Below are 12529 nucleotides of genomic sequence, written 5' to 3' on the forward strand. Positions count from 1 at the left end.
TGACGTTATAATATACTTAACAGAACCAGAAATATCAATAAAAGAATTACATAGGAAATTGAAGGAATATGGAGAAGTATCGGGGTACAAGATCAACGCAAATAAAAGTGAAGCAATGCCAATGAATAATGTGGATTTCAAAAAGTTTAAGAAAGAATCGCCATTTAGATGGCAAACACAAGCAATGCGATACCTAGGTATACAAATAAATAAAAACCTCGGCCATCTATATAAACTCAATTACCATCCATTAATGAAAAAATTACAAGACAACTTAGAGCATTGGAAAGACTTACCACTAACACTGATAGGAAGGATAAACTGTATTAAAATGAATATTTTCCTAAGGATACAATACCTATTTCAGTCATTACCAATACACCTAACAGCGAAATTCTTCAAGGAGTTAAAGAAAATAATAAGGAAATTCCTATGGAAAGGGGGGAAACCGAGGATAGCACTAGATAAATTAACAGAATGGTACAAACAAGGAAGCTTACAACTACCAAACTTTAAGAATTATTATAGAGCCGCACAATTAAGATACCTATCAGATTTTTATCAAACAAGGGAAAAACCAGATTGGACCAGATTAGAACTAGATAAAATAGGGGAGAAGATACCTGAACATATACTATATAAATGGGATGAAAAATTGGTGCAACGTAGGAATTCACCGGTATTGCATCATCTGCTCAACACTTGGAAGAAGATTTATTTAGAAAGGAATAAAACAAACTACCAACTACCAAAACTAATATTGACGCAAAATTAGCTAATCCCTTTCACAATAGATAACCTTTCCTTTAGAGAATGGAAGAGAAAAGGGATCAAAAGAATAGAAAATTGTTTTTTGGGAAATAAATTATTATCCTTTGAACAAATGAAGGATAAATATAATATAACTCACGATACAATATTTGCATACTACCAACTGAAAACCTACTTGAAGGACAAATTGGGAAACAGTCTGAGGTTACCAGAAGAAAGCAATTTTGAATATGTGATTACAGACACAATGATAATTTAAAAATTTGTAACAAACATGTACATCAAACTGCAAGAAAAGGAGAACGAGGAAACAAACGGTAAACCTTAAACAAAAATGGGAACAAGATCTAAACATAAAGATAAAGAATGAAACATGGGAGAAGCTATGCTCCGGAACTATGAGAAATACAATAAACACGAGGTTCCGCATGATTTCATATAACTGGATACACAGGCTATACATCACACCTCAAAAGTTAAATAAATGGGACCCAACAGTATCAGACAGAAGTTTTCGCTGTAAAAAGGAAATGGGAACAACAATTCATGCAATTTGGACATGTGAGAAAGTGGAAAAATTTTGGGAAGATCTAAACCGGATATTAAATAAAATCACAAAAAGCAATATACCAAAAAACCCAGAGATCTTCCTCCTAAGTAATCTAAAAAAAAAGAATTTGGACTCTATTTGGATGGAGCACAAAAGAGATTTGTTATGATAGCCCTAGTTGTAGCAAAAAAAATGTATTATGTCAACCTGGAAATTAGAAGACAACTTGAGAATATAACAATGGTATATAGAAATGAATAAATGAATTCCATTGGAAAAAATAACATATAATTTAAGAAATAACATTACAATATTCAAACAAATATGGGAGCCATACATGAAACACAATAGAGAAATCCTACCGTGGACTTCCACTACCTAAAATGACAGAAGGAGAAGATAATGAAAAGAATTGACACAGTAAAATTTCTTGTTTATTTTTATTAAGTGAGAACATTGTTTAACGTGTTTAATGTTTCTTATAGATTGAACTTCAAATAAATGGGGAAGGGGGTGAGGGAGTGAGGGAAGGGGGGGAAAAACGGGGAGAAAACGACGCTGTATATATTTAAGAAGAAAAATGTCTGTATGTATCTTGGTCAATATCGTTTATAGTGTGAAAAATAAAAAATTTAAAAAAAAATTATAAATGCAATATATGGATTAGTGCAATATAATTTCCTACACCAATTATATCTCACACCACAGAAGTTGCATAAATCAAAAAATGAAATACCATAAATGTGTGGGATAGAAATAGGAATGCTCTTATATTCTACATGGTCATGTGTGAAGGTGAAACCTTTCTGGCAGGATATTATTGAAATATTAACAAGGATAATAGGTGACCTTGAACTTTAACTTTTGAGCAACTTCATTAAAATATGTAATAAACTAACTAAATTCCATATTTCATTTGCTAAAATAGCCTTAGCAGAGTCTAAGAAATGTATTGAGATAACTTGGAAATCTGACTCCCCTCTACATATAGCACAATTGACTGCTGAGATTAATAGTTGCATAACTATGAAAAAAATTACATACAACTTAAAGAACAATTTATTAAGGTATAACAGCCATATTTGGATAATAGAGGGGCCAAAAATTATAATAATAGATGCTGCTATAGTCTAAATGTAAGTAATTCCCCATATAGAATTTTTGATGGTTAACACAAATGTGAGCCCTGATGGTGTGTAGATTTATATTTTGAAAGGGAGGGGGGAGGAGGGGTTGTTTTGTTTGTTTTTTGTAACACACACACACACAAATATATAATTAAAAATGAGAAATGGTCACATTAAAGATCAACATGGGCATCTTTGTGCAGAGCTGCAGGAGTTGGGTGAGATTTTAAATGTGTATTTTTCATCAATCATCATGGAAAAGATCATACAAGCTAAAAAAATGAAACAAACAAATTACAGTGTCCTGGACCACATATGAATTCAGAATGAGGATGTGGGGGTAGTCCTGGAGTGCATTGAAATCCCCAGGTCCTGACCAAGTGCATTTTGAACCTTGTGAAAAGCTTGGAAAGAAATTGTGAATGTCCTTGCAGAAATATTTGCAGCATCCATGGCCTCAGGTGAGGTGCTAGAAGATCGGAGGGTGGCTAATGTTGTACCATTATATAAGAATGGCAGCAAGGTCAAGTCAAGGAACTAAAGGCCAGTGAACCTGTCATCAGAGGTGCAAAAGTTGTTGGAGGATATTCGGAGGGACAGAATATTTAGAAATTGCACCATACACCATTTAAACTATAACTTGGACTTGGATCACACATTATTTGCAAATATGACACAAAATTTAAACTGAGGAGGAGGGGGATAGAACTTCAATAATATGTGGACATGGAATTGGACGATCAATGATGGATGAAATTTAATAGTGAGATGTGCTACATTTGGTGCGAAAAATTAAAAATGTCAATATCAACAATAGGGTGGTGTCATGATAATGAATATGTATGAGATATACCGGAAGTCACGTGGTATGAGAGAGAGATAAGAACACAAGCAAGAGAACAAAGGAAACGGGAGAATAAAGACACTCAGAAGTTTACCTGATATAACTTGTGTTTAATGTTTCATTAACTTCACATTTCGGGCCACAAATGTGACATTGGCGACGAGGATGAAAGAAGCTTGAAGAAAATTAAAGACTAAACAAGATTACAGAGGTTTACAGACAACTTCAAGGTGATAAGAATTTTCTCTTGTCTCAGTACTTTTGGGGCTGGAATATTTCCTCATGGCTGGTCCAGATGGTGACTTTCTAACACATAGTGGAATTGCTCATTTTGACCCAACGGGTGATGCAAGCACTGTAAGTGTGAAGTGGAAGACATGGCTGGAAGAATTTGAATCCTATGCCGACAGTCGTGGCCTATTTCTAGATACCGGTACAGTTGAACAAAAAGCACAGAGAAGGGCGTTACTTCTTTTCACTGCAGGACCCTCAGTTCGGGAAACATTTAAGACACTTTTGAATACTGGAAGAAAGGATGAGTACTGGAAAGCGGTAGATGCATTAAATGCACACTATGTAGTGACACCGAATGCTACATTTCAACGCCATTTGTTTCGGAGAACGAGACAAGAAGATGGCCAGACAATTGCTCAGTACGTGACGAGACTACGCCAGCTAGCTGTTGGATGCAATTACATGCCAGCTGATTTGGACAACCAATTACTGGATCAAGTTGTACAGCACTGCAGATCAGATAAACTCAGAAGACGTCTACTGGAAAGAGAGAGTGAGTTGGAACTCACCGATGCTTTAACCATTGCTGCTGCATTAGAGGCTGTTGAAGGGCAATTTCATACCATGACCCTGAAAGACAAATCAAGCCAGCAAATTAAGAGGCTCTCACATCGCCATAACCAGCCAAGATATACGCCGACACATGACGTGGAGTGTTATCGATGTGGAAACCGAGGTCACTTTGGAAAAGACCCATATTGCCCGGCCAAAGGCAAAGTTTGCAGAAAGTGTGGAGGTAAGGACCACTTTGCAAAGAAGTGCAAAAGCAAGTCCAATGCAGACCAGAAGAGGAAGAGTACAACTTCCAAAGGCAAAGCCTGGGGGAAAGGAAAGTATCCTGGAAAGAAAGATACCATTCGCCAGATAGACGGTGACGATGATGATACCCAGGAGGAACAGAGTTGTTACCAATTTACGTTGAATGAAGGACATCATGAGAAGGTCCCAGTGATCATTGGTGGAGTGACAGTGCAGGTCATTGTAGACTCAGGCAGTGACAGTAATGTGATTGATCGACATTTATGGGAGAAGTTGAAAAGGAAAAAGATCATCTGTACCTCAAAGAAGTGTTCCAAGAAACTGTATCCATACACAGCAACCAAGCCATTGCAGACCATTGGATGTTTTACTGCAACTGTTGAAGCTGGAGATAAGTACACCGAAGCAGAGTTTATGGTCATAGAAGAGAGGGGAGAACCATTGCTGAGTAGAAGCACAGCGCAAGACCTGGCAATACTTCATATTGGAGCTTGTGTCAATTCAATTCAGTCATATGAGGATATGAAGCAAGAATTCCCCGCAGTCTTCCAAGGAGTAGGAAAGCTGAAAGGTCGACAATTGAAGCTAGCGGTAGATGAAACGGTCAAACCCAAGGCACAACCAATGCGCCGAACTCCATTTGGACTTCGTGGGAAAGTCGAAGCCAAAATTAAAGAATTGATCGAACAAGACATTATTGAACCTGTGGAACATTCGACACAACGGGTCAGTCCCGTAGTGATTGTGCCCAAACCAAAGGGTGACATAAGACTATGTGTTGACATGAGAATGGCCAATGAAGCTATAATTAGAGAACGACACCTTATACCAACAGCGGAGGAAATACTTCAAGAACTAACTACCAGCAAGGTATTCTCAAAAATTGATCTGAAATGGGGCTATCATCAATTAGAGCTGGATCCGGGTTCCCAAGATGTAACTACATTTGTGACTCACTGTGGATTGTATCATTACAAGAGACTATCATTTGGAATTAATGCAGCTTCGGAGATCTACCAGTATGAAATCCATCGAGTGATTCAAGGCATTCCTGGAGTTGCCAACATTTCTGACGACATCATAGTCCATGCACCAACGAAGGAAGAGCATGACAAACGGTTGAGGCGTGTACTATCTAGACTACAGGAGGCAGGCCTTACCGTGAATGGAAACAAGTGCCAGTTCGGTGTGTCAGAAATGGACTTCATGGGACACAGACTTACACAGAAAGGACTAAACCCTGCAGAGGCCAAGGTGAAAGCTATTGAAGAGGCACATGCACCTCAGAACGCAACAGAGGTGAGGAGTTTCCTGGGATTGGTCAATTTTTGTGCAAAGTTCATTCCTAATTTCGCTACAGTGGCAGAACCACTAAGGAAACTAACCAGGAAAGGTGTACCATTTCATTTTGGATCTGAGCAGAAGAAAGCGTTCACAGCGCTGAAGCAAAACCTGACTGATGCAAAAACTCTTGGCTATTACGATCCGGCGGCATCAACCAAAGTCATAGCGGATGCCAGCCCGGTTGGTTTAGGAGCCGTGTTGGTCCAGATGCATGATGGAGGACCACGAATCATTGCCTATGCCAGCAGATCGTTATCAGATGTGGAAAGAAGATACTCTCAGACAGAGAAAGAAGCACTCGGACTTGTATGGGCCTGTGAGAGGTTCCATGCATATTTATACGGCATTGAATTTGAACTCATCACAGATCATAAGCCATTAGAGGTGATCTATGCACCTAGATCCAAACCATGTGCCAAAATAGAGAGATGGGTACTCAGACTACAACTCTACAAATATAAAGTAATCCACATAGCAGGGTAAACAAATATTGTAGATCCGCTGTCCAGATTGGTGAAGGATGGTGGTCCACGTTCCAAGTCAGAATTGGGAACAGAAACAGAGAGTTTTGTACGCTTCGTAGCTATTCAGGCGACACCGAAAGCTGTGACTATGAAGGAAGTTGAGAGAGAATCCGAATGTGATCCAGAACTCAGGGAAGTAAGAGAATGCATACAGAGTGGACAATGGGACAAGTGTACTCACAAGGCTTACATTCCCATTAGAGACGAACTTTGTTGCATCGGACAGTGTGTATTGAGAGGTTGCAGATTGGTGATACCACAAAGATTGAGACCGAAGATCGTATCCTTAGCGCATGAAGGACACCTAGGTATTGTTAGTACCAAGCAAAACCTCAGAACCAAGGTATGGTGGCCAGGTTGTAATAAAGACGCCGAGAAATTTGTTAAAACTTGTCACGGATGTCAAATCACAAGTAGGAGTAATCCACCAGAACCGATCCGGAGTACGCAACTTCCGACAGGACCATGGATCGACGTAGCTGTTGATTTTCTTGGACCTTTACTGACGGGTGAATCAATTATGATAGTGATAGATTACTACAGCAGATACTATGAGTACGTGGTGTTGAAGTCCACAACCACTGAAAAAACAATACAAGCGTTAGCAGAGATATTCGCAAGATATGGATTACCTGTTACATTATACTCTGACAATGGTCCACAATTCATTTCAGAGACATTTACGGATTACATGAGGACCACAGGTATCCATCATCATAAAGTAACTCCGAAATGGCCGCAAGCCAATGGAGAAATAGAGAGACAAAATCAATCCATTGAAAAACGATTGAGGATTGCACACGCAGAAGGACAAAATTGGCGAGAAGCATTGCTATCTTATGTGGCTGTCTATCGAGCAACGACTCATGCAACCACTGGAAAAAGTCCTGCAGAAACATTTTTTGGGAGAAAAATCCGCACAAAAATGCCAGAAATAAAGGAAATCCAAGACGACCAGGAGATGAGGGACCACGATGCTGAAAAGAAAGGTGCAGCAAAGCTGTACACAGATTCGAAACGTGGAGCCAAGTACTCAGACATCATGCCAGGAGATAATGTTCTAGTGAAGCATGAAACTGGTGGTAAGCTAGACACACCTTATTACCATCAACCCTATTCTGTCGTATCCAGAAGTAGCAGTATGGTGACAGTCAAGTCTCCGACTGTAGTCCTGTATAAGAGAAATGTCTCAGGTGTAAAAAGGTACCAGTCCAGAGATACATTGAGAGAAGAGGTTGAAAGGCCAATACGAGATGCTGAAACTGAGAGACCTGATGATGTTCCAGAGGCAGTTACCAGCACTCCTGATGAAGTGACTAGAGCGCCAGAAACACCCGAAGCCGTGGCGAGCAGTATTTCCGACACCGAGAGTGAACAACCGAGAAGCAACGACAATATCGCAGGCAGGCCGAAACGAAACTGGAAAGTGCCCAAACGATACGAAGACTTTGTGCCATAGTTTTAATAAGAACTTTGGGACAGTATTTTAATCTTATATCATAAAGTGCATGTATGAGTGCTGTAGGAAGTAAATTTTATGTAGTTGAGTTATAGTATTACCATTAGTTACGATGTTTGTATGTTTCCGAGGGATATTGATAAGTGAAGGTAAAGTTTATTTCTGATTAAAGGAGGGATGTCATGATAATGAATATGTATGAGATATACCGGAAGTCACGTGGTATGAGAGAGAGATAAGAACACAAGCAAGAGAACAAAGGAAACGGGAGAATAAAGACACTCAGAAGTTTACCTGATATAACTTGTGTTTAATGTTTCATTAACTTCACATTTCGGGCCACAAATGTGACAGGTGGGTACATGGATAGGAAAGCAAAGAGCAATGTGGGCTAAATGCAGCAAAATGGAATGGTCGGCATGGATGATTTGGGCTGAAGGGCCTGCTTCTGTGCTGCACAATTTTATGATGGGGAATCATTCTAAAAGGCGCACAAGGACAGATCTCTCATGCTGGGACCATTCTGTGACATCAGGTTACATCTGAGAAGGTCATGCTGAACTAAATGATTGGAGAAACTCCCTACTATTCAGTCAGTGACAAGAATGATGTTATGGACTTAATTCATATTTCTTTAATCTTCAGCTTTTATTGGGAAAGTGACAGTGGTTTTGGTATGTAATATTTCCTCCCCTCTTTGAATGGGCTGTTTTAAGAGTAAATTGACTGCTTGCTGTTGTGCCAGTCACGGTCTCCATCCAGCTTCCATCTCAATGTCCTCTGGTGACGTTAAAAAAAAATCTAATTTACTCTACACAAGCTCACGATGAGAAGCTTACCTCATTGAGGATCTGAAAGATACTAACAAGGTTAGGTGTTAGTTTTTTTTGAAAAATTAGCATTATTGTAGAGCTGACAATAAAAATTAAACCAAAGTGAAAGGTAAGAAACAGTAAACACCAGTGATATTACAGATGGAGCAATGACTGGTGTATATTCAGCTCTCACAGTGAAGAAGTAAAGAGCTTGGCAGAAATAGTTAACTCTTTTAAAATTCATTCAGAAGACATGGGTATCAATGGCAAAAGCAACATTTCTGATCCACCAATTTCCTTTGCTTTCAAATTAAGGGCAATTAAGAGTTAACCACTGGTGGGTCTGTATCATGTTTAGGCTAGACTGCAGGTTTTTACAATAATTATCTCATATTTACTGGAACTATTTTTAATTGAATTCCTTATTTAATCTTTGCATTGCGGTTAGCACCATGCTATTACAGCGGCAGTGACTCAGGTTTGAATCTGGTGCTATTTATGAGAAGTTTTTACATTCTCCCCATATCTTCATGGATTTTCCTCAGGTCCCCTGGTTTCCTCCCACCTTCTAAAATGTACAGAATTGTTAGTTAATTTGGGTGTAATTGGGAAGGATTGGAGGGGTATTGAGGGCTATGGTCTTAGTGCAGATGAGTGGGATTAGGCTAGAAGGGCCAAAGGGCCTGTTTCTATGTTGTAATATTCTGTGGAATCAACATTGCATTTTCTAATTTCAGGCAAGCTTTATCTCCTGCATTCCAGCACCTGCAGTCCCTTGTATCTGTCTGCTCTTGTCTGGGTTACCAATTGAGCAATGAGTGAAGCAAATCCTGGGAACAAAGGGTGTCTAGTTTAACCTGGCACCTTTGAATATATTACTGAAAAGTGTGAACTCGATGACTCCACAAACATACAAATTGAACAACGCCATTAATGTAAAGCCATGCTCTGATTTGCATTTCTTGCATACACTTTTTTTTGTTTTGAAATTTGAAAAAAAAAACAGGCAGAAGAAAATTCCTAGTTTCAAAATGGAAACTGGGCAAAATGCCTATTTAAAAAAAATCCATCTAAACAAATCAATGAAATAACTACATTCCAGCACATCAGGGAGTATTACCATGAACAGGACCATCTTCTTGATCCATTTGAAAGAATTTTAACAATGCAAACAATGAGTAGGAGAAATTTACAAAATTTTACTAAAAGCAATCTCTTTCCCATTCGAACTCAAACGTACCTGTGACTCTGATATGTCTAAAGTTGCTTGTGAAATTTTCTCGTCATTTAAACCATTAATTACGTGTTCAATACTTCTGTTTGCCATTTTGAAAAAAGCTGAAAAAGGAGGAAAGAGATGTAAATGAACAACCATTTATCATTAGATTCCAAGGCAATAAGCTTCTCATATATCTTTACCTCCGATGGATGCTGCAAGGTCGGCTGAGTTCCTCCAGCATTTCTGTGTTTTTACTATAGTCTGCAGATTTTCGTGTCCCACTCCTCTCAGGAAAAAAGAGCTGCTTAATAGTTCCTTCATCTCCAGATGTGTCTAAATCTCTGCACTACACTCCATATCGGAACAAAGTTGTGAATTTATGACTCTTATGACCAATGCTTTTAGTTTATTAACATAAGAACCCTGAAATCATTGGACTAGATTTAGAACGCAGAATAGTACAGATCAAAAATAGGCTTACTGGACCATGATGTCTGTGTCTATTAGAATGCCAATTAAACTGCACATGATCTACATCCCTCTATGCCCTGTCTGTTCATGTGTCAGGCTTCTATACCTTCTGCCCAAAGGTAACAGTGAGACCTATTAGGATGCCAATTAAACTGCATATGATCTACATCCCTCTATGCCCTGTCTGTTCATGTGTCAAGCTTCTATACCTTCTGCCCAAAGGTAACAGTGAGAAGAAGTTTTGGAAAGAGTGTTGGGGTCCTTTATGATGTTGGATGCCTTCTTGAGGATGGGAGGTTGAAGCTTGTGATGGATCTGGCTATGTTTGTTGCCTTCTGCATTTCTGGGCATTCAAATTCCTAAAATAGGCTGTGATGCAATCAATAAGTATACTTGCTACAATGTATCTGTAGAAATGCGATGGAGCATTAGGTGGCAGTACACATCTCCTCAGACTCCTTGTAAAGTATAGGTGTTTGTGTGCCTTCTTCACACTTCCCTCAAGTGAACATAGAACAGTATAACACCATGTCCTGGCATCAGGAGAGCTCTTTTGAAATATGGACTATCAGAAATTCTTCACCTCCATTCCATCAATGCAGACAATTATGTGGTCCTTTTGCCTTCCCTTTCTAAAATCCCTTGGTATTGGTAACATTGAAAGCAAGATTGATGTTCTGGAACCACCCAAACAGATTCTGGATCTCCATCCTGTATTCTGACTCATTATTTCCTGTCACTCGCCATCAACAGTGATGTCATCAGCAAATTTGTAGATCGAGTTGGAGCCGAATCAGAGTCTTTCCATTTAAGTAAAATGGCTCCTCTACCTAATAGTGTAGAAAAAGCTACAATGGTACCATCTTTCCTTAAAAGACAACACAAATAAAGAAAAGAAAAAAATGTGGCTAACAAAAGGAAGCTAAAATTAGTGGGAAATCAGAGGACAGGGATTTCTTTCGACAATTATGGAAAGACAAAAAATGTCATTCGGAAAGAAAAGATGAGCTATGAAAGAAGATTAGCTAACAATATTAAAAATGATACTAAGAGCTTTTTCAAATAAGAAATAAAAGAGAGACACATGTTGACATAGGACTGATAGAAAATGATGCTGGGGAAATTGTAATGGGTTATAAAGAGATGGCAGAGGAACTTAATCTTCAGCGTGGAAGACATTAGTAATATCCCAGACAGTCAGAGACTTCAGGGAGTAGAGTTAGATTCAATTAGGGTTACTAGAGAAATTGTGCTAGGCAAACTAAACAGATTAAAAATTGATAAATCTCCCGGGCCGGATGAGGTGCATCCACAGGTTTTGAAAGAGGTGGCTTTGGAGATTGTAGATCCATTGACGATGATCTTCCAGAAGTCGATAGACTCTGGAGAGTTTCCAGAGGATTGGAAGGTCGCAAATGTGGTTCCACTGTTTAAGAAAGGTGGGAAACAGTAGAAAGGAAACTATAGGCCGATTATTCTGACATCGGTGGTTGGGAAGATATTAGTCGATCCTCAAGGATGAGGATGAAATACCTAGAGATGCACGACAGGATAGGTCAAAGTCAGTATGGTTTTTTAAAGGGTAGATCCTGCCTGACCAACCTATTAGAGTTTTTTGAAGAAATCTCAAGTAGGATAGACAAAAGGGAGGCTGTGAAAGTTATCTATTTAGATTTTCAAAAGGCTTTTGATAAGGTGCCACATATTAGGCTGCTAAATAAGATGAGGGCCCATGGAATTACAGAGATGTTATTAAACTGGATAGAGAAGTGGCTGATAGGCAGGAAGCAAAGGGTTGAAATTAAGGGTTCTCGTTCTGGATGGCTGCCTGTAATGAGTGGTGTTCCACAGAGGTCGGCATTGGGGCCACTGCAGTTTATAATTTATATTAATGATTTGGATTGTGGTATAAATGGTTTTGTGGCCATATTTGCAGATGACACCAAAATAGGTGGCGGAGTAGGAAGTGTAGTAGAAACCGTAAAGTTGCAGAAGGATATAGACAGATTAGAAGACTGGGCAAAATTATGGCAGATAAGATTCAACATAGAGAAATGTACAGTTGTTCACTTTTGCAGTAGAAACAGGCAGAATACTATTTGGATGGGGTGAAAATTCAGACCTCAGATGTGCAAAGGGACCTGGGTGTTCTCGTGCAAGGAAACCTAAAAGTTAATGACCAGGTGAAATTGGTAGTGAAGAAAGCGAATGCTATGTTGGCATTCATTTCAAGAGGAATAGTGTACAAGAGTAAAGAGGTGTTGATGAGGCTCTATGGGGCACTGGTGAGGCCTCATTTGGAGTATTGTATGCAGTTTTGGACCTCCTATCTTAGAAAGGATGTGATGTTGT

At 39.1% G+C, this 12529-nt stretch overlaps 1 protein-coding gene across 1 annotated transcript in view; it reads right to left on the minus strand.

Moving 5' to 3' along the window:
* LOC138756327 (sodium/hydrogen exchanger 9B2-like) overlaps nt 1–12529 on the minus strand; it is a 189006-nt gene that overhangs the window by 94337 nt on the left and 82140 nt on the right. Inside the window, exon 2 of the mRNA XM_069922855.1 lies at nt 9728–9825. Coding sequence (XP_069778956.1) covers nt 9728–9814 — 87 coding nt within the window. The 5' untranslated portion in view covers nt 9815–9825. The remainder of the gene's footprint in view (nt 1–9727; nt 9826–12529) is intronic.

The sequence above is a fragment of the Narcine bancroftii genome, chromosome 3 (assembly GCF_036971445.1).
Source record: "Narcine bancroftii isolate sNarBan1 chromosome 3, sNarBan1.hap1, whole genome shotgun sequence".
Classification (NCBI taxonomy): domain Eukaryota; kingdom Metazoa; phylum Chordata; class Chondrichthyes; order Torpediniformes; family Narcinidae; genus Narcine; species Narcine bancroftii.